Here is a 23493-nt window from a genome sequence, read left to right as displayed (position 1 = left end):
ACTCACGTGTCCCTAAGTCTCTTCTCACCCGGGTCCCTGGCTCTCCGCTCACTTGGACCCCTTGCTCTCTGCTCACTCAAGCCCCCCTGCTTTGTGCTCACTGGGGCACCTCCCACTCTCTCTTGCTCCACTCACTGTGCCCCTCAATCTCTCTGTATTCACTGGGGTACCTCTCACTGACACAATGGGTTCCTCTCTCTGTACTCCCTGGGGCCCCTCTCTCTCTGTATTCACTGGGGCCCCTCTCTCATATTGTACTCATTGAGGACCCTCTCTCTCTGTACTCACTATAGCCTCTCCCTCTGTACTCACTGGGTCCCCTCTCTCTGTACTCACTGGGTCCCCTCTCTTTGTACTCACTGGGGCCCCTCTCTCTGTACTCACTGGGGCCCCTCTCTCTGTACTCACTGGGGCCCCTCTCTCTGTACTCACTGGGGCCCCTCTCTCTGTACTCACTGGGGCCCCTCTCTCTGTACTCACTGGGGCCCCTCTCTCTGTACTCACTGGGGCCCCTCTCTCTATACTCACTGGGGCGCCTCTCCCTGTACTCACTGGGGACCCCCTCTCTCCATACTCATTGAAGCCTCATTCTCTCTACTCACCAGGGCTCCTCTCTCTCTCTGTATTCACTGCAGCCTCTCAATCCCTCCTTACTCACTGGGGTACCTCTCTCTCTGTGCTCAATAGCCACCCACCACCACCCCCCCCCCATCCCCCACTCTTTCTCTGTGCTAACTGTGGCCTCTCTCCCTCTCTGCTCTCACTGGGGCCCATCGCCCTCTCTCTCTTCTCACTGTGGCTCCTTAATCTCTCTGTATTCACTGGGGTACCTCTCACTGTACTCAATGGGGCCCCCTTTCTCTCTGTATTCACTGGGACCCCTCTCTCTCTCTCAGTACTCACATGGGACCCCTCTCTCTCTGTACTCACTGGGGCTCCTCTCCCTATGCTTACTGGGGCCTCCTTTTTTCTCTCTCTCTGTGCTCACTGGGGCCAATCACTCCCAGAACTCACTGGGACCCTCGCTCTGTGCTCACTGGGGCCCCTCACTATCTCTCCCTGTACTCACCGCGGCACCTCTCTCTTTCTGCTCACTGGGGCCCCTCTCTCTGTACTTGCCTGGGGCCCTCCCTCTCTCTGTATTAACTGGGGCCCCTCAATCTCTCTGCTCACTGGGGGACCCCGCTCTCTGATCACTGGGGTCCCTTGCTCTCTGCTCACTGGGGCCCCTCGCACTCTCTCTCTACTCCCTGTAGCCCTTCAATTTCTCTGTATTCACTGGGATGCCTTTCACTGTACTCAATGGGGCCCATCTCTCTCCATATTCATTGAGGCCCCTCTCTTCTTGTATTCACTGAGGCCCCTCTCTCCTTGTACTCACTAGGGCCCCTCTCTCTCTTTTCTCACTCCCTCTCTTTCCATGCTCACTGGGGCCAATCACTCCCTGACCTCACTGGGAACCTCGCTCTGTCCTCACTGGGTCCCTCACTCTCTCTCCCTGTACTCACTGCAGCGCCTCTCTCTCTGCTCACTGGGGCCCCTCTCTATCTGTGCTCACTGAGGCACCTCTCTCTCTGTGTTCACTGGGACTTCCCTCTCTCTGCTCATTGGGGCCCATCTCTCTCTGCTCATTGGGGCCCCTGGCTCTCTGCTCACTGGGGCCCCTGGCTCTCTGCTCACTGGGGCCCCTCGTACTCTATCTCTCTCTGATCACTGTGGCCCCTCAATCTCTCTGTACTCACTGCGGCACCTCTCTCTGTTCTCACTGGGGCCCCTCTCTCTGTAACTCACTGGGGCCCCCTCTCTCTCTGTACTCACTGAGCCCCTCTCCCTGTATTCACTGGGGACCCTCTTTCTCTATACTCACTGAAGCCTTACTCTCTGTACTCACCAGGGCTCCTCTCTCTCTCTGTATTCACTGCGGCCTCTCAATCCCTCCTTACTCCCTGGGGTACCTCTCTCTCTCTGTGCTCAGTAGCCACCACCATCCCCCACTCTTTCTCTGTGCTCACTGTGGCCTCGCTCCCCCTCTGCTCTCACTGGGGCCCATCGCCCTCTCTCTCTCTCTATTCACTGTAGCTCCTCAATCTCTCTGTACTCACTGGGTTACTTCTCTTTGTAATTTCTGGGGCCCCTCTCTCTGTGCTCTCTGGTGTCCCTCGCTCTGAGCTCACTGGGACCCCGCACTCTCTCACTCTCTGTACTCATTGCGGCACCTCACATTCTCTGTTCATTGAGGCCCCTATATCTATGCTCGCTGGAGCCTCTCTGTGTACTTACCTCGGTCCCCCTCTCTGTATTCACTGTGGCCCCTCAATCTCACTGGGACCCCTCTCTCTTTAATTACTGGGTCCCCGCTCTCTGTATTAATTGGGGTCCCACAGTCTCTCTGCAATCACTGGGGTACCTCTCTCTGTATTCTCTGGGCCCCCTCAATCTCTCTGCACTCACTGGGGTACCTCACACTCTGTTCATTGAGGACCTTATCTCTATACTTGCTGGAGCCTCTCTGTATACTTACCTCAGCCCCTCTCTCTGTATTCACTGTGGCGCCTCAATCTCTCTGTATTCATGAGGTACCTCTCACTGTATTCACAGGCCCCCTCTCTCTCCCTGTACTCACCGGGGCCTCTCTCTTGGCACTCAGTGGGGCCCTCTCTCTCGGTACTCACTCGCGCCCCCCACCTCTCTTTGCAATTATTGCACCCCTCCCACTTTCTCTGTACTCATTGGTGCCTCTCTCTCTCTCTGTACTCACTGGGGCCCCTCTCTCTCTCTGTACTCACTGGGGCCCCGCTCTCTCTCTGTACTCACTGGGGCTCCTCTCCCTGTACTAACTGGGGCCCCTCTCTCTGTACTAACTGGGGCCCATCTCTCTGTACTCACTGGGGCTCCTCTCCCTGTATTCACCGGGGCCCCTCTCTCTCTCTGTACTCACTGGGGCTCCTCTCTCTGTACTAACTGGGGCCCCTCTCTCTGTACTCACTGGGGCTCCTCTCCCTGTATTCACCGGGGCCCCTCGGCCCCTCTCTCTCTCTGTACTCACTGGGGCCCCTCTCTCTCTGTTCTCACTGGGGCTCCGCTCTCTGTATTCACCGGGGCCCCTCTCTCTCTCTCTACTCACTGGGTCTCCTCTCTCTGTACTCATTGGGACCCCTCTCTCTCTGTACTCACTGGGGCTCCGCTCTCTCTCTGTACTCACTGGTGCCCCTCTCCCTCTATCTGTACTCACTGGAGCCCCTATCTCTGTATTTACTGGTGTCCTCTTTCTGTACTCACTGGGGTCTCTCTCTCAATACACATTGGGATTGCTCTCTCTCTCTCTGTAGTCAGTGGAGCCTTTAACCTGTACTTACTGCTTGGCCTGTCTCTGCACTCAATGGAGCTCCTCTCTCTGTATGTACTGAAGCCCCTCTCTCTCTGTACTTACTGGGACCTCTCTCTCTGTGCTCACTGGGGCCCCTCTCTCTGTGCTCACTGGAGCCCCTATCTCTGTATTTACTGGTATCCTCTTTCTGTACTCACTGGGGTCTTTCTGTCTCTGTGCACACTCGGGTCTCTCTCTCTGTGTTCACTGGAGCCTTTCAATCTCTCTGTGCTCACCAGGGCCCCCCTCTCTCTCTGCTCACTGTGGCTCCTCTCTCTCCCTGTACTCACTAGGGCCCCTCTCTCAGTACTCACTGGGGCCCATCACTCGCTCTCACTGTGCTCACTGGTGCCAATCACTGTCTCTCTCTTTGTACTCACTGGGGGCTCTCTCTTGGTACTCATTAGGGCCGCTTTCTCTGTACTCCCTGGGGCACTTCTCTCTGGACTCACTGGGTCTCTCTATCTCTCTGCATTCACTGGGTCTCTGTCTCTCTGCGCTCACTGGGTCTCTCTCTCTCTCTCTCTCTCTCTCTGTACTCACTGGGGACCCTCTCTCTCCCCATGCGCTCACGGGGATTCCTCTATTCCTCTGTACACACATGGGCCCCTCTCTCTCTCATTTCTCACTGAAGCCCCTATCTCTGTATTCTCACTGGTCCCCTCCTCTCTCTCTGTACTCACTGGGATTCCTTTCTCTCTGTAAGCAATGTTACCTTGTCTGTACTCACTGGATCCTGTCCCTCTTGCCTGCCATCCTTAATGTATTTTAAATAATTACTTGATTATATTAATCACTTATTTATGTTTCTTTTTTATATATTTTTTTAACTTTATCACAAGTTTGTGCACTATTTTAAACCTTGGAGATAGAATAGAACTTAAAAACAAAAAAACTGCGGATGCTGGAAATCCAAAACAAAAACAGAATTACCTGGAAAAACTCAGCAGGTCTGGCAGCATCGGCGGAGAAGAAAAGAGTTGACGTTTCGAGTCCTCATGACCCTTCGACAGAACTTGAGTTCGAGTCCAGGAAAGAGCTGAAATATAAGCTGGTTTAAGCTCAGCTTATATTTCAGCTCTTTCCTGGACTCGAACTCAAGTTCTGTCGAAGGGTCATGAGGACTCGAAACGTCAACTCTTTTCTTCTCCGCCAATGCTGCCAGACCTGCTGAGTTTTTCCAGGTAATTCTGTTTTTGTTTAGAATAGAACTTACCCACTTACCAGATACTCACCAAACAGTCAGCTCCTTTCCCTGTGCCAGACCAAAAACCAATTTCTATGGGGTGAGAATGATAGAAAGAGGAAACAAACAACTCCTTCTCCCACTTCACCAAATTCCCCCTCCCACCAAACTCAAAGGCTCCACTCAGTTACCTCAGCTGCACTCCATTTGCCCCTTTCTCTGTACGTACTGGTCGGTCCCATCTCTGTGTAGTCACCGGTCTCTCTCTCTCTCTACTCACTGGGTCTCCATCTCTCTCTGCTTTCCGGGGCACCTCTCGCTACTCACTAGGGCCCCCCTCTCCCTCTGTAACTCACTGGAGGCCCTCTCTCTGTATTTGCTCTAGTCCCTCTCTCTCTCTGTACTCACTGGAGCACCCCCCTCTCTCTCTTTCTCTGTACTCACTGGAGCACCCCCTCTCTCTCTCTCTGTACTCACTGGAGCCCCGCCCTTGGTACTCACTGGGGCCACCCCTCGGTACTCACTGTGACCCCTCATTCAGTACTCACTGGAGCCCCACCCTCGGTACTCACTGGGGCCATCCCTCGAAGGTGGAAACAGTAAAGAGAGCCATCATTGCCAACAAGACATTGTCAAAATTGAAGTCGCTGTTAATCCACATGCGCTGGTGGACTGTAAGCTGGCCCGGTTCACCATAGAAAATAAACTGTCCCCTGAGAGAGAGGAGGGGAGAAGAGGGGAAGGAGAGAGCGGGAGTTACAGAGTGCGAGCAAGAGAGAATAGGAGTAGAGAGAGGTAAGAGAGAGTTGGGAAAGAATGGTGATGAAATGGAAAGGGAGAGAGGCGGAGGAGGAAGGGGGGAGGAGGGGAAGAGAGGGAGGAGGGAGAGAGGGGAGGAGGAGGGAGATGAGGGTGAAGAGGGAGAGAGGGGGAGGAGAGGGAGAGGAGGGAGAGAGGAGGGGAGGAGGGAGGGGAGGAGGAGGGAGAGAGAGGGAGGAGGGAGAGAGAGAGAGGGAGGTGGAGGGAGAGAGCAAGAAGGGAGAGACAAAGGGAGGAGGAGGGAGAGAGAGCGAGAAGGGAGAGGGAGAAGAGAAGAGGGAGAGAAGAGAGGAGGGAGAGAAGAGAGGAGGGAGAGGAGGGAGAGAAGAGAGGAGGGAGAGAAGAGAGGAGGGAGAGAGGAGGGAGAGAATAAATGTAGTTTTACACAGATATTTCAATGTGGTAGGACAAATTGAGAAGTGTGTTAAAAAAGCTTTATAATTGACATATAAAAACAAGGAAGTTATGCTGAACCTTATGGAAAGCATGGTTCAATCCTGACTCTCATATTGTTCTCAATTCTGTCTTACTTTAGGAAGGATGTCAAGACAGTAGAAAGCACATGGGAAAGTTTTAGCATGATTCCCAGGGTAAAGGAAAGGCCAGAGAAGCTGAGATGGTTTTACTTCAATCAGAGAAAGTTAATGGGATTTTTAATCAAGGCATTCCAAATTATGAAGGATTTTGATAAGAGTTGAAAGGAAGAAGATATTTCAAACGTAATGATGGTCAGTAACCAGAGAAGTCAGGATTAAGATAAGTGTCAAAAGTAGCAAAATGAAAGAGGAGAATATTTTTTACACAGATTTTAGATGCTGTTATACCTTCTGGTTTCCATAAGTTCGAAATAATCACACTTTTAGACTCAAAATGCTTCATTGAGCGTACTTCTTGCTGCATTCCATTTGGTGAACTAATATATTGTTGCTCAGCACCTGAATACAGTACATCAGTAAATGTGGCAACCCAAATGTACAATTAGTTCATAACACTTTATGAATAACATAACAATGTAACTGTAGTATAATGAGTTATGGTAATGAGCTAGTGACATGTATCATGATGTAATAGTGACATCTGTAGTTTTTTTTAACTCATTCATGAGATGTGGGTTTTGCTGGCTGGGCCAGCATTTAATGCCCGTTCCTAATTGCCCTTAAGAAGTGGTGAGCTGCCTTCTTGAACTGCTGCAGTCCCTGTGGTGTAGTTACACCCACAGTACTGTTAGGAAGGGAGTTCCAGGATTTTGACCCAGTGACAGTGAAAGAACAGCGATATATTTCCAAGTCAGGATGGTGAGTGACTTGGAGGCGAGCTTGTAGGTGGTGGTGTTCCCATCTATCAGCTGCCTTTGTCCTTCTAGATGGTAGTGGTCGAAGGTTTGGAAAGTGCTGTCGAAGGAGCCTTGATGCAGTGCAAGTTGTAGATGGTACACACTGCTGCTACTGTGTGTCGGTGGCGAAGGGAGTGAACGTTTGTGGATGTGGTGCCAATTAAGCGGGCTGTTTTGTCCTGGATGGTGTCAAGCTTCTTGAATGTTGTTGGAGCTGCACTCATCCAGGCAAGTGGAGAGAATTCCATCACACTCTGACTTGTGCCTTGTAGATTGTGGGCAGGCTTTGGGGAGTCAGGAGGTGAGTTACTCGCCACAGGATTCCTAGCCTCTGACCTGCTCTTGTAGCTACACTATTTATATGACTGGTCCATTTCAGTTTCTGGTCAATGGTAACCCCCAGGATGTTGATAGTAGGGCATTCAGTGACAGTGTGTGGCATGAACGTTACATGCCACTTGTCAGCCCAAGCCTGGATATTGTCCAGGTCTTGCTGCATTTGGACATGGACTGCTTCAGTATCTGAAGAGACATGAATGGTGCTGAACATTGTGCAATCATCAGTGAACATCCCCACTTATGACCTTATGATAGAAGGAAGGTCATTGATGAAGCAGCTGGTTGGGCCAAAGACAGTAGTTCCCTAAGGAACTACTGCAATGATGTCCTGGGACGGAGACGATTGACCTCCAACAACCACAACCATGTTGGAACATGCGGAGAGTTTTTCCCCTGATTCCAACTGACTCTAGTTTTGTTAGCGCATCTTGATGTCACACACAGTCAAATGCTGCCTTGAAGTCAAGGGCAGTTACGTTCACCTCATGTGCTAGAGACTCTGAAGAGCAGATGGAATATCTGTACCTAAAAGAGATGTACCTACCTAGTAGCTCATCCTGTATCTAGGGTATATAGTGTAATTAAAGTAGTTTTGAAATAACCTCCCTGAGTGAGACTAGAGTTAGTCGTGGTAAGAGGGAAACCTTCCCAGTACAGATTAGGTTACAAGACCAACACACTAAACATGGTGGCAGCAGTGGTGATACCAATCTAATAACAATTTGGTGCCATTGACAGAACACCCACAGCGAGAAAATGGAAGATGACTTGTTTGTAACAAGAATTTGAAAACGTAACTTGCTGAGAAGCACACTAATCAGTAGTGATTTCAGCACCAGTTCAGCAGTCACTGCCTGTTCCGCAGCCATTCAAAAACCTCGAAGGTCCACAGAGAGACCAACATCGAGAGTTATAAAAAAACAACTTTCTAAAATATTGAGCCGCGCAGGTTTGGACACCAAACACCTGAAGCACCAGGTTAGTTCATTCCTCAACATAGTAGTGTCTATCATCAATGATAATCTCTTGAGGCAGGAGGTAGAAGCGATCCCCGCAGACTTTGTAATTGTCGTAAAAACATTTGATGCGTATTTTAGTCCGAAACAGATCTCATCATCAAGATGCAATCAGAGATCCCAAAGACCAGTCTCGGTTAGCCAGTTGTTGTGAGTATGGGAAATTGAAAGACAAACTTATTAGTGACCGCATTGTCATCGGAGTCTGCAACAAGAAGCTGTCAGATTTCTTACAGGCAAAAGACATCTCACATTTGATTGACCAAGAAAAGTGAGTGACTGGACTTCAACCCTGAATTACAGAGCTGCATCCTTAACTAATGGTTTTTCACTGGTGTAACTGCTCATGGGCTGGCAGCTGAAGACACAAGTCCCTTTGCTGCAATAAACCTGCATTCGTTTTGGCAGCTCGCCATAAAAGTGTGAGGGACATGGAGAACAGCCTACGTGAAAAACAGAAGAACTGGTATTACTCCAGATATAGAGTCAAGACTCGAGCCCCCTTAATACCATGCTGGAAGGTCTGAATTCAGGATCAAAAACCTGAAGGCACAGACCTTCAACAAACATTCCTATCTCATCCAAATGGTATTAGGCACTTTCAGAAGAAACAGGAAAGCCTGGATCTCATTAGCACCTATGAGAACACATGTTTGATTACGAAACGCTTTGGGATGAAGGGCCGAAGAATACATCAATTAACTCGCAGAATGCTGATCCATCCAATGAACCAGTCCAAGAGCATCACCCCAACACAACAGTCACAACAACAAGATCAGAGAGAGTTGTGAAGGCACCACAAAGGCTTCATCTGTGAAGTTCATGCTTTGGGAAGAGATGGTGGTAGTGTAAATGTAAAGAGTTTAAGGAATAGTCTAACATTAATAAAGAACTTGATATTATACTTGGGGGTAGGTGTGGTATAATGGGTTACTAATTATGATAATGAGCTAATGACCAGTATCCCGATGCAACATTAGTAGTCATGTGCTTCAGTAGAGCAGAACAAAAACAGAATTACCTGGAAAAACTCAGCAGGTCTGGCAGCATCGGCGGAGAAGAAAAGAGTTGACGTTTCGAGTCCTCATGACCCTTCGACAGAACTGTTCTGTCGAAGGGTCATGAGGACTCGAAACGTCAACTCTTGTAGAGCAGATAGAATAATCTGTGCCAAAAAGAAATGTGCCTACCTAGAAGCTCATCCGGCACATAGTGTATATAGCAGTATTTAAAGCAGCAATCGACTTTAAATAAAATAGTTTTGAAGTAACCTACCTGACTTGGACCAGAGTTAGTCAAGGTAACTGGGAAACCTCATCAGTATTGATTAGGCCATCAGACCAACATACTAAACAATAACATTTCTCTTTCTTTAAAAAAAATGCATCTATATAATACAACTGTTCCAAATATTAACTTTTTTTAATTACCTAAACTAAAGAGCATTAACAATTGACTTTCATAATTAAATTGTACACTTTCCAGTCTGTTATAATTTGTGTATCAGTTAGATGTTTGGATGTTGTGCTTCCATCTTGTAGATTTGGCCTTCATCACTCTCAATAATGAGTTGGTACTCTGCACCAACAATGTTGCGTGTGTTGCTTCTGATGTTGCAGGAGTCGTTCTTAATGTCGCTAACATTGTGCAACTTGCAGGGGACTTTGTTGATGTTTCACCAATTGTTGATGTTGTCTCACTGGTTAGTGATGTTGTCTCACTGGTTAGTGATGTTGCTGGTGTTGGTGATGATCTTTTTTGCTTTTTCAGCTCAGACGTAGGTCAAATACAGATTCTGTTCCTTCTCTTTGCTTATTGGTTTCTGTCTCAATGATGTACGACCTTGGAGTCTCTGCTTCAACAACAACTTTTGCTGGGTTCCAGGTTTTCATGACTGGATCCTGTACATGTATAGTTTGTCCTTTCAACAGCTCAGGCAGGGATTTAGTGTGCTCCCAGAAGTGTTGACCTCCTTCCAACTGTGCATCAGTGAGTTGCAGATTGACAGGTTTCTCTCTGTTGTAGTATGACAGACTTCTCTCCTTGCATACTACTTCTCTAAGCTTGTTGAAACTCCTCTCATGTGATTCTGATTACTAGTACTCAACATCTTCTTTCATCTGCTTTCATAGGTCTGGTGTGTGTTCTGACATGTGAGATATGAAAGAACTCATGTACTGGAGCAAGCCAAGGAAACTTCTCAACTCTTCCTTGTCTCTTGGAGCTTCCACTTCAGAAATCATGTGACTTTTTCAGGACTTAGCCTGATTCAGTCAGCTGCCACTTCTGAAGAAATGGCAACTGTCACCTTCACAATGTATTTGCATTTGGCTTGATCCCAGCTTTCCTGGTTCTCTCCAATGACTTAATGCAGATGGTACTCATGATTCTTTTTCATCGACACCATAGGTCTGCACATCATCAGTACGTCTTGTCTACTTTCTGCTGCAACACATCCTGGCTCACGTTAAGATCAAAATCTAGATGCAGGAATTTGCAGTGAGCAAAGTGCATGTTGAACATTGTCACCTCAATTTCTCCACATTAAGGAAACTCTCCGTCATGTTTTGAGGCAGAGATTTGGGAGAGATTTCAAACAGATCTAGCAACTCAAGACTGGGCTTCCATGAGGCACTGTGGGCCATCAGCAGCAGCAGAACTGTACTCAACCACAATCTGTAATCTCATGGCCCAGCATGTCCCCCACTCTATCATTGCCACCAAGCCAGGGGATCAACCCTGGTTCAAAGAAAAGTGCAGGAGGGCATGCCAGGCATACCTAAAAATGAGGTGTCAACCTGGTGAAGCTACAAATCAGGTCTACTTGCATGCCAAACAGCTTAAGCAGCAAGTGATAGACAGAGCTAAGCGATCCCACAACCAACTGCCACATCCAGCTGGGACAATTAAACAAATCACTGGAAGACGAGGCTCCACAAATATCCCCATCCTCAATGATGGGGGTTCCCAGCACATCAGTGCAAAAGATAAGGCTGAAGCATTCACAACAACCTTCAACCAGAAGTGCTGAGTGGATGATCCATCTCGACCTCCTCCGGAGGTCCCAGCATCACAGATGCCAGTCTTCAGACAATTCGATTCGCTCCATCTGATATCAAGAAACAGCTGAAGGCACTGAATAGTGCAAAGGCTATGAGCCCTGACAATATTCCAGCAATAGCACTGAAGACTTGTGCTCCACAACTTGCCATATCCCTAGCCAAGCTACTCTAGTACAGCTACAACACTGGTATCTACCCTGCAATGTGAAAAAGTGCCCAGGTATGTCCTGTACACAAAAACCAAGGTAAATCCAACCTGGCCATTTACTGGCCTATCAGTCTACTCTCGATCATCAGTAAAGTGATGGAAGGGGTCATCAACAGTGTTATCAAGCAGCACTTGCTTAGCAATAACCTGCTCACTGACGCTCAGTTTGGGTTCCGCCAGGGCCACTCAGCTCCTGACCTCATTACAGCTTTGGTTCAAGTATGGACAAAGAGCTGAACTCCTGAGGTGAGGTGAGAATAACTGCCCTTGACATTAAGGCAGCATTTGACCGAGTGTGATGTCAAGGAGCCCTAGCAAAACAAAAATGGGAATCAGGGGAAAACTCTCCACTGCTTGGAATCATACCTAGCACAAAGGAAGATGGTTGTGGTTGTTGGAGGTCAATCATCTTAGTTCCAGGACATCACTGCAGGAGTTCCTCAGGGTAGTGTCCTAGGCCCAACCATCTTCAGCTGCTTCATCAATGTCCTTCCTTCCATCATAAGGTCAGAAGTGGGGATGTTCATTGATGATTGTATAATGTTCAGCACCATTTGTGACTCCTCAGATACTGAAGCAGTCCATGTCCAAATGCAGCAAGACCTGGACAATATCCAGGCTTGAGCTAACAAGTATAAGGAACATATCTTTTTATTTCTGTTGGACTGTGGAGTAAAATTTCAATGGCTGCAGTTTAAAAGACATGTCCACTGGAACAGGATGAAAGATATACAGTGTTGCAGTCCTGGAACAGAGTGTACTATGAAAGGCAGGATGGTGCTGGAAAGGAGCCCTGGACCAAGGGAGCTGCCTGGCAACAATGTTTTAATTGGCTCCTGGCGAGGTGACCAGGGTTTTGCGTGAGGGCAGTGCAAGAGAATAGCTCCTAGCCTGAAAGGAATAAGGTCTTTATTCTGTGTGCTGAAGATTCCAGTAATTCCACAATAATAGCTAGCTGGCTTTTTCTCCTCATATCTCTTTAACCTGCTCTCTCTCTCTCTGAAAACCAGGAAAAAGGGGAAAACCACTGTTTGAGACATTGAAAAGCAAGCTCTCAACCAGTGAACTGAAGTCTGAAAGTGCAGGAAGACCACCTCGTGTCATCAACAAAGAACTGAAAGGAATTTGGAAGACATCATTCAAAATCAACCCATTGAACCCTGTACTTCAGAATTGGTGCGATTGAAATGTTTTATCCAACCCTTAAAATCCATGTTTTGTGTGTCTTATGTGTCTTGTATATACATGTATAGGGATTTGAGAAGGGGTAGAGTTTAGGTTATAGAGTTAGAAATGAGCAGTTCATATTTCTTTCTTTTGCCACTGGTTAACGAAAGTTTGTTCAATAAACGGTTATTTACTTATTAAGTTTACAAACCTGGTGCTTGTATTCTGTTAACCTAAATTAAACAGTTAGGTAGAATTGGGACAATCTAGTGGTTTGGTCAAATTTTTCACATATGTTGCAGCTCGGGGAACAGTGGGGCTTGATATTACAACACCCAGTGAATCATGAAGCAAGTGACAAGGAACATTTGCACCATACAAATGTCAGGCAGTGGCCATCTCCAACAAGAGAAAATCTGGCCATTGCCCCTTGGCATTACGATTGCTGAACCCCCCCCCACCCCCCGCCACTATCAACATCCTGGAAGTTACCATTGACCACAAACTGAACTGGACTAGCCATACAAATACTGTGGCTACCAGAGCAAGTCAGAGGCTAGGAATCCTACGGCAAGTAACTCACCTCCTGACTCTCCAAAGCTTATCCACCAACTGCAAGACACAAGTCAGGGGTGTGATGGAATACTCTCTATTTTCCTGGATGAATTCAGCTCCAACAACACTCAAGAAGCTTGACACCATCCAGGACAAAGTAGCCTGCTTGTTTGGCATGCTATCCACAAACATTCACTCCCCCCCACCACCGACGCACAATGGCAGCAGTGCTTACCATCTATAAGATGCACTGCAGCAATTCACCAATTCATGACAGCACTTTCCAAACCCACGAGCACTACCATCTAGATGGGCAATGGCAGCAGAAACATGGGAAACATGGGGAAACCTGGAAGATCCCCTCCAAGCCACTCACCATCCTGACTTCAAAATATATCACTGTTCCTTCACTGTTGCTGAGTAAAATCCTGGAACTCCCTTCCTAACAGCACTGTGGGTGTACCTGCAGCAGTTCAAGGAGGCAGCTCACCACCACCTTCTCAAGGGCAATTAGGGATGGGCAATAAATGCTGGCCTTGCCAATGATACCCACAGCTCATGAATCAATAATAAAAAGTGAAGATTCCTTATCAAGCTTCACACTTTATAGCCATTTCTGGCATCAAGTTTGCTGAAACCTTTTGCCATTGCCAGTTGCGACATGATCTCTTCCAGTGTTTATTGCTTGGTTAAGATCTTTGGGATGCAGGTAAATTCTTAGCCATCCATTTGGCTTCGCTCTCACCACAATGGAATTTACCTAATCTGTAGGCTCTGTGACTCTGGTGACTATCTTCTTTTTTTCCATCTCTTGCACTTCTCTTTTCAAGCTTCCCTTTTTGTTCTATTGGTACTTTATGTGGGTTTGAATCACTGGTTTCATTGCTGGATCAATAGTGATGTGATACTCAGAATCTTCAAAGCATCCCAGCAAAACACTCTAGGTAAATATGTACCACATCTTCCCAGCTTCTGATCAGAGGGCACTTTTTACTGGGTGTGCTACCTTCAGCCCTTAGTGTCAACTCCTTATTTCATGGTTCAATGAGGATAGGCTGCAGCTCTTTGCAACTTCTCAAACTCATCATCATCTCCAAGGTATGGATGTTTTGGTTTCTTTTCCTTCTCATTCAGCCTGTTGTTCTGTTTCCAGTTAATTCATTTATCATCTTCTTTTCTTGTCTTTTCCCATTGATTGTGTTTTCCATAAGCTCTGCAGTTTGATCCATAAGCAGGACATTTCCTTCCGTCTGTGAACTCAGACGGTCATCCATAGGTCCTGCATATCTTTCTCTCTGTCTGGTATGCATTCTTTTGTTGCTGTTTCACTGCATTTAGCCTTCTATCTTTTTCTTGACTTAACTGAAGGCTAACTGTTTGGGTAGTTAGCATCCTCATCTGTTTACTTGTGGCTTCATGGGCTCTGGCAGTGCCTACTGCCTAATGTGAGCTTGTCCTTTCCAATGAAATCTTTTTGTACTTTAGGGTGTGCAGAGGCCCAAATGATCTGATCTATCAGCCTTTCATCCGTTTCCTTGAATTTCCATTTTCTGGCTGCATTTTTCAATCTTGTCAAGAATTCTCAACAGGCTCACCTGGTTACTACCTCAGGTTTTTAAAATTGGTGGATCCGAAGATTTGACTTCAGCTGAATTTTTCAAAAAATTTTGCCTGGGGTTTTACTGTCATGCTTATGCATTTCCCAGTTATTAAACAAGTTTAACTGTTTCTCTCCAGCTCACAAAAGGATGTACCTGACTCTTTCTTCTTCACACATGTCTTTTAATGCTACTGAGTGTTAATCCCTTGCTATCCATGGTTGTCCACAGCTGTTTATCGTTATCCATTGTTGCCCATTGCTGTTTATTGCTGTTTGTTGTTGTCCATTGTGTTTACTGTTATCCATTGCTGTCCATTGATGCTCATTGTTGTCCAGTGATACTCATTGCTGTCCATTGATGCTCATGGCTGCTCATCGCTATCGATTGTTGTTCATTGCTGTCCATTGCTGTTCATTGCTATCCATTGCTGTTCATTGCTGTCAATTGCTGTCCATTCCTGCTTATTGCTGTTTATTGCTGCCCTTTGCTATGCATTGCTGTTTATTGCTATCCGTTGCTGCCCATTGCTCTTTATTGCTGTCCACTGCTGTTCATTGTTGTCTATTGCTATCCATTGCTGCCCATAGCTGTTTCTTGCTATCCATTACTATTCATTGCAGTTTATTGCTGTCCATTGCTGCCCATTGCTATCCCTTGCTGTTTATTACTGTTCATTGCTGCTTATTTATATCCATTGCTGTTCTTTGCTGTTTATTGCTATTGATTGCTGTTTATTGCTGTCCGTTGCTGTTTATTGCTGTCCATTGCTATCTATTACTGTCCATTGCTATTCATTACTGTCCATTACTGTCCTTTGCTATTTATTACTGTCCATTGTTATTTATTGCTGTTCATTGCTATCCGTTGCTGTCCTTTGCTATTTATTACTGTCATTTGCTGTTTATTGATATCCATTGCGGCTTATTGCTGTTCATTGCTATCCATTGCTGCTCACTGATGTCCACTGCTCTTTATTGCTGTCCACTGCTCTTTATTGCTGTCCACTGCGGTTCATTGCCATTTCATTTTCACACTTCATGTTCTCGCATCATTCACTCAGTTTTTTTCTCTTTCTCTGGTACTAATTCGGGTAGGATTTTCTCAATCTAATTCAACATTTATTCAATTTAAGTGTTTGATTCTCACTCACTAACATCTGCTGCCACCATGTTATGTTTTCTGGTTCCCACATGTTTGAATTAATCACACTTCTAGACTCAAGATTCTGGAGCTTGCCGCTCTCCACGTGGCTGGTAGACTGATATGTTTTTGCTCGCCACCTGACAGCAGTATATCAGCAAATCTGACATGCTGATGTACATCCACATAACAATTAGTTCCTAGCTCTTTACAAATATTATAACAATAATAACAATATAACTGATGCAATGCCTGAAAGGATGGTTGAAGTGGATTCAATCATAACTATCAAAAGGAAATTAGGTATATACTTGAAAAAGGGAAATTTATGGTGCTTTGAGGGAAGGACAGGAGAGTTGTATTAATTTGACAACTCTACCAGGACAGGCACAATGGGCTGATAAAGTACAGAAAGAGGCCAATCATTTATTCCTAGAACCTTGAACCCAGCTTCTGCACTTAACCTGAAGCCTTGGTTCTCAGGTCCCAGATAGCCTCAGTGTCATCTTGAGTCCCCAACATTCATTGAAACAGTGGGGCTAAATCACGCCCTACCGACACTTACTTGCAGTCTTCTTCTGTCATTTTGGCAGGATCATTGCAGCTGTAAAACTTTCCCTAAATTGAAGAAATTAAAAAATTAGCAGTAGAAAGACCAATGACAACACAGAGATTTTACAATGTCAGTTATCGAGGGTAAAGCATCAATTCAAAATCAATTCCAGAGTCCTACTCGAAACTGGCAACATCACCAGTTCTCCTCCAAGCCACACCCTATCCTGGCTTGGAACTTATCGTCATTCCTTCACTGTTGCTGGATCAAAATCCTGGAACTCTCTTCCTAACAGCATCTACAGAACATGAGCTGCAATGCTTCAAGACCGCCATCACCTTCTCAAGGGCAATTACAGATGGGCAACAAATGCTGGCTTAGCCAGCAATGCCCACATCCTGTGAAAGAGTAAAAATTAGAAAAACAGCAGAACATCAGCAACAATGCAGTGCTCCAGTTATACATGCTAAACCCATGCCCTCAGCACCCCCTCCCGGTAATAAATCCTTAACTCCATTTTTCAAAAATAATTCCTCAAACACCAACCCCAGTGTTAATTCCTTAGCCAGATGTTCCAGTAATAATTTATTAGTCACAAGGTCCAGTGATAATTACCCAGCATCTCTCTTAGTTGTGATAATGGAAGACTGTAATTACCCCAATATTGAATGACGCAATGGTTATGTTAGGGCAGAGAATTGTGTTCAGGAGAATTTTCTTGATCAGTGTGTTTCCTGCCCAACAAGCACAGAGGCATTGTTGAATCTAGTCCTGTGCAGTGAAGTGGAGTATGCTTCAGTCAGAGAGCATCTCAGAACCAGTGAAAACAGTATTGTAAAGTTTAGATTCATTACGGAGGAGGATAAACTGCAATTGAGACTAAAAATACTTAACTGGAGGATGGCAAATTTCAGTGAACTGAGGAGATATTTGGTCCGTGTAACTTGGAGTCAAAGACCTTCAGGCAGAAATGCAATGGCAAAATGGGCAGCCTTTAACAAGGAGATCTTTTCAGTTTTGTCTAAGTGTATGTCCACAAGCAGGGAAAAGGGAGAGCAACCGAAGTCCCAATTCCTGAATGATGAAGGCGTTAGAGAGTCAGGTGAAGTATGGTAGATATCAGCTTAGTAATATGAGAGAGAATCAGACTAAATATAAAAGTACAGGGGAGAAGGGAAAAAGGCAATAAAAGGGATAAAGAGACAGTATGATAATAAATTGGTGACTAACAGGAAAAGGAATCCAAGAGCTTTCTTCCTAAATATTAACAGGAAAAGGGTTTGTCAAAGGAGCTGTGGGGCCAAGTGGGGAGCAAAATGGAGATCTATTGTTGGAGACAGACAGCATGGCTGAGGCACTGAATAAGGACTTTGCATCGGTATTTACCAAGAGGATTTACCAAAGCTACAGTAAATGAGGAAGTTGCCAGGATATTGGTTGAAATGAAAATGGATAATGACGACGTAATAGAAAGGTTGCCAGTACTTAAAGTGGGTAAGTCAGCCAATCCAGATAGGATACACTCTAAGTTGCTGGGGTAAGTAAGGGTTAAAATTGTAGATGTGTTAGCCATTGCCTCCCAATCCTCCTTAGATACAGGGCTGGGAGCAGGGGACTGGGGAATGGAAATGTTACACCGCCTCCTACTCCTTAGATACAGGGCTGAGACCAAGGGACTGGGGAATGCAAACGTTACACCGCCTCCTAATCCTTAGTTACAGGGCTGGGAGCAGGGGACTGTGGAATGCAAACGTTACACCACCTCCCAATCCTTAGTTACAGGGCTGGGACCAAGGGACTGGGGGATGGAAACGTTACACCATCACGGATGAAGAATGAAGATGTATAAACCTGATAATTACAAACATCTCACTTTAACTCTTAGAGACAATAATCTGAGAAAAGATTAACAACCACTTGTTCGTGCAAAAACTTAAAGGAGAATAAGCAGGGTTTTGTTAAGGGCAAATTGTGTTTGACTAATTTAATTGCATTTTTTGATGAAGTAACAGAGAGAGTGGATGAAGACGTTGTAGTTGATATGTTTACGGACTACCAATTGATGTTTAATAAAGTGCCACATATCTTTGTTTAATAGTGTGGATAAAACATAATCAGGCTTTATACCAATATTGAAGCCAATAGGATAAAAGGGGCAGTAATAAGTATACCAAATTGGCTAAGGGTTAGAAAATAGAGTTGTGGTGAATGGCTGTTTCTCAGACTGGAGGGAGGTATACAGTGTAGTTACTGAGGTTCTGTACTGGACTACTGCTGTTTTTAATATATGTTAATGACTCGGACTTGGGGGTATCGGGACCAAACTTAAAAGCTGCAGGTGACACAAAACTTGGAACAGGGTGAACTGTGAGTAAAAGACAGAAAACAACGACAGTTGGGTGGAATGGGTTGACACATGGCAGATGAAATTCAATGCAGGAAAGTGTGAGGTGATATACTGGCATTTTGGTTGGAAGAAAGAGAGACAATTCATTGTAAAATGATACTGTTTTAAATGAGGTGCTGGAACAGAGGGTCCTGGAGATGTTTTTGAGGGTCTTTGAGGATGATAGCCGAAAACCAGGCATATCCAAAAACCAAACTTTTTTTTGAACAGATCCTAATGTGAACCTCACTGACATTTTGCATGGGAAGTCTGTGACCCAAGCTGACATGACCCTCACCAAACAGACCTGACATTTAGTGCAGGAAATTTAGTTGTTACTCAGACATTACCTTGTGATTTTTGTGGTTATTTAGCACTTTTATTCCACCATGTCAAACAGGCTATCACATACCCTTATGGATAACAGTGAAATAAGGAAAAGAAAGCATAATTCATTATCAATTGCTAAGAAAGCGGAGTTGTTGCAGAAACTTGGCCAGGGTACGTTTGTGAGCCAACTGAGTGAGGAGTGAGGAATATGCTATACAATTTAAAGAAGCAGAAAGACCAATTGTTGAAATTTTATATTGAAAGTGATTCACAAAAATTAACGAATAATAGAAAAACTCTGTATAAGTCAAAAAATGATGAACATGACGGTGTTATGATGGAGTGGATTCATCAGGTTTATGCTGACTGGCCCATCGATCATGCAGCAAGCCAAGATCTACCACGAAGAATTGAGGCTTGAAGGCGCATGTGAATACATGACAGGTTGGTTGCAAAAATTCAAGAAGTGTCATGGTATCAAGTTTTTGAAAGTTTGTGGTGATAAAGCCTCTGTAAATCATGATGCCGCTGAAAAATATATTGATGAGTTTGCTGTGCTAATTTCAGATGAACATCGTTCATCTAAACAAATTTACAATACTGATGAAACGAGTCTGTTCTGGCGGTACATCCCTAGGAAAACACTAGCAACAGCTGAGGAGAGTGCACCAATGGATGTTATGGATGCTAAGGATTGCTTGACTATCCTTGGTTGTGCCAACATAGCTGGCACACAATGTAAATTGGCTGTAATTAGGAAGAGCAAATGTCCCAGGTGCTATAGGGGTATTCGGACATTACCTGTCCACTGCTATGTCAATAAGAGAGCCTGGGTAACCAGGGACATGTTTTCTAATTGGTTTCACAACCACTTTATACCTGAGGTACTTGCACATTGTTGTGTAGCTGGACTTGAAGAAAACTTTAAAATGGTGTTGATCCTGGACAATTGTTCAGCACTTCTCCCTAAACTACTGAAGAACAATGTTTTCGCTGTTTACTTTCCCCCCAACATAACATCATTCATTCAGCTGATGAACCAAGGCATTCTTCGGTCCATGAAAGGTAAATATTAAGACTCTGCCTTGAATAGTATACTTGGTGCTTGGTGCTGTGAACAGTGGCCTGGGAGTGAAAGGCTTCCAAAAGGAATTTACAGTTAAGGATACCATCTACGTATCTGCTAATGCCTTGCTGATAAAGACGCCTTGACCAACGACTGGCACAACCTTTGGCCCGCAACAATGTTCGTTAAAGATGATAGTATTAATGAAGACTTTGAAGGATTTATGTAAACAAGGAAATAAATCTGGCAAACCAGCTCCACAAGTATGCAAAAAGTATATCATTGGAATGTGTGAAAATAGGCTGAGGATATCAAGGAAGTGTTTAATATTGACAAAACTGCACCGTTGTGCATTCTTTGACCGACAGGGAGATTGCAGAAATGGTGTTACATCAAAATGTTATTGTTAAGATGTATGATGGGTTGATAGATACACTCGAATTGGGTGCATTTATAAGTGAACAGGAAGTAATGTCAGTGTATAAAATAAAATAAAAATTTATTAAACAAAAGACCAATGTTGATGAGGCAGATGAAGCTGGAAGAACAATTCAAGAAGGCCTCCTCTGAACCCTCTCCTACAAGCTTCTTTAACCAGGTTTAATTAATGTAGACATCATTTGGAGCAGATGACACCATGGCTATCGTGTAAGTACTTATTGTTTTTCAATCGTGTTGATAAAGCAATGTAATATTATATTACAGGTGTAATAAGTGTCAACAGCTAATAAGTAGAGTGTGTGAGAGTTGGCAAATGGAGAAACAACCTCGTATTGGGAGACTATAGCTAGTGTAGGCTTAGGCTATTATCATGTAAGTAGACCTAGACCTACTGTATATGCGGTAACTATATCACATCTGAAAACCAAAAATATCTGAATCCTGAAACGCAATCGGCCCCAAGGGTTTCGGAAAAAGGATACTCGCCTTGCAGTATGGTTCCATGAGAGAGGGATTGCAGTTAATGCGCATAGACAGTTGTTCTCAGAGAAGGCTAAGAGGAGATTTGCTGGAAACGTTTAAAATCATGAGTGGTCAAATGGAGTAAATAGAGAGAAACTGTTTTAAATGGCTGAAGACTCTATAACTAGAGGGCACAGATTTAAGGTGATTGGCAGGAGAACCAGAGGCAAATTGAGAAAAACCTTTTTGAACAATGAGTGGTTAGGAATTGGAATGTGCTGCCTGATAGAGTGGTCGATATAGGTTCAATAATAACCTTCAAAAGAGAATTGGATAAATGCTTGAAGGGGAAAAAATTGCAGAGAAATGAAGTAAGAGTGGGGTTTTGGGACAAATTGGATCATCTTCAAAATAGCCAGCACAGGCTCAATGGGATGAATAGCACAACTAATTCCAGTAATAATACCTCAATCACAAGTATCAATATAAAATTCCTCAATCATATATTCCCAATAATAATTCCTCAGCCTTATGACTCAGGAACAGCAGTCCAACAAGTTCCAGTCATAATTATGCAACTCAAAAGGCTAGGAATAGTCAGCTCTGCATCCATGTAATAATTGCTCACCTCATATCCCAGTAATATATACTTCAACCATTGACTCAGTAATTATTAATCCTCTCATTCCTCAGGCCCATGTGCCAATAACATTTCCTAGGGCTGATTTCCCAGGTCGTGTCCTGGGTGGATTTGATTGACTGGACTAAGCCAATACTGGGCTAGTGTGAAATAGAGGGAGAAGTCCCTTAAAGAGCCTCCAGTTCGTTGATCCATCAGAACCAGATCATCAGAAAGACTTATTGCTTGTTTCCAACTCCTGCCTGATTTTCCTTTCTCACTGCCCTGGGTTAAACTGATAAAGGACCAGAAATACCTGCTCTTTATTCTGAGTTCCCTGAGTGCTGTTGATCACAAAAGGGGATGTTGCATTCATCATTAATGGTCTGTTCAACATCAGTCTTACTTACCAAGATCTAAAGCCTGCCTCTTACCTTGAAAAGCTGCACCCCGAGGCAAGCAAACATGAACTGTAGGAGGGTGGTGACAATCACTATATTCCCAATGGTCTTGATGGCCACAAACACACACTGAACCACATGCTGCAGGAGAGGCAGAGAAACAGAAGATCAGACACTGACATTGACTATGCAATCCAAGCTGGCAGTTCTCTCACAAAGCATCCTTTAAAAAAAGCAGCTCGAGACAGATCTGGGCAGAGAGGACCAGTCGGTCAGAGCAGGACACAGAGGGACTGAGGGTAGAAGCTGGGCACAGAGGGACTGAGAGTAGTGTGAGTTTTTTCTATGTAGAGTATTTTAATTTATCTTAATTCTGCAGATATCTGACTTCAAATTAACGCAATAAAATCAATAAATATTGCTTTGAATAAGGCATAACCATAAGGCAATGATGGACTCGCAAGTAATAAAAGAGAAAATTTATTTTAAAAGGAAAAATTATGCTTAACAACAGAAAACAGACTTTACCGCTTCAAACGAGTGATCAGGTCATTGAAGTGGCAAGGTTACCCTCCAGTTTCTTTGCTAACAGCAATTCTTTCAAATTCTGCCTCAGACGCATTCAGTACATGACTAGGCTTTACTTTTATCCCCTAATTTATCAATACCTCACTTCAAACCATGTCCGTGTAATTTCACAATTGTTAATTTAATTATTGGTTTGTTTTAATTGGGGTTTGACCACCTACATAAGTTATCCTTTCAAAGGGACAATGTTTCTTTTGTAGTACCTTTTGTTGTCTGATTTTGTACAATTGTCTATTGTCCACTTTGGCCAAAGCTAGAACTACGCTTTAACACAAAATATCTGAATTAATGCTCACCCAAAGCAGAATCTTACAGTCCTGTTTAACTTTTACTTTTACTGTCCTTTTAATCCTTTAATCTCACAGTCCTTTTTAACCTCATAAGCTTTTGAATCCAGTACTAACAGAACTACTTGATTAATTACTATTTCTGCAATTACACCTAGTTGGTCAATTTGGTCAATCATCTGTCTCTGGATGGTTCCTAATTGTGTCCCAATATTTAACTAATATATGTGAGTGATTATCAAATTAAGATTTTATCTCACTGTTAACACAAAATGAAGTTTTGTCCTTGTTAACTTATTACAGTGAATAGAACATTAAATTAACCTAAAAACGGTCAATTACACTAAAATCTACTACTCAGGCCTACTCACAGTAGGAGCTGGGCACAGAGGGGTTGGGGGGGGGCGGTGGTTGGTGGGGGTTGAGCACAGAGGGACTGGGGGAGCGGTGCAGGTTGGGCACAGAGGGACTGGGGGGATAGGGGCTGGGCACAGAGGGACTGTGTGGGGGGGGGTTGGTGGGGGTTGGGCACAGAGGGACTGGGGGGCGGTGCAGGTTGGGCACAGA

The 23493-nt window shown here is 44.7% G+C and overlaps 1 protein-coding gene across 1 annotated transcript in view; it reads right to left on the bottom strand.

Annotated features, from left to right (window-relative positions):
- LOC121282430 (voltage-dependent L-type calcium channel subunit alpha-1S-like) overlaps positions 1 to 23493 on the bottom strand; it is a 746261-nt gene that overhangs the window by 204455 nt on the left and 518313 nt on the right. The window contains exons 22-24 of the mRNA XM_041196142.1: positions 22085 to 22192; positions 16359 to 16411; positions 5126 to 5266 (exon numbers count right to left, since the gene is read on the bottom strand). Of these exons, the coding sequence (XP_041052076.1) occupies positions 5126 to 5266; positions 16359 to 16411; positions 22085 to 22192 (302 nt within the window). The remainder of the gene's footprint in view (positions 1 to 5125; positions 5267 to 16358; positions 16412 to 22084; positions 22193 to 23493) is intronic.

The sequence above is a fragment of the Carcharodon carcharias genome, chromosome 9 (assembly GCF_017639515.1).
Source record: "Carcharodon carcharias isolate sCarCar2 chromosome 9, sCarCar2.pri, whole genome shotgun sequence".
NCBI classification, from domain to species: Eukaryota; Metazoa; Chordata; class Chondrichthyes; order Lamniformes; family Lamnidae; genus Carcharodon; species Carcharodon carcharias.
The sequence above is the reverse complement of the archived record's forward strand: the minus strand, read 5'-3'. Positions and strand labels throughout refer to the sequence as shown.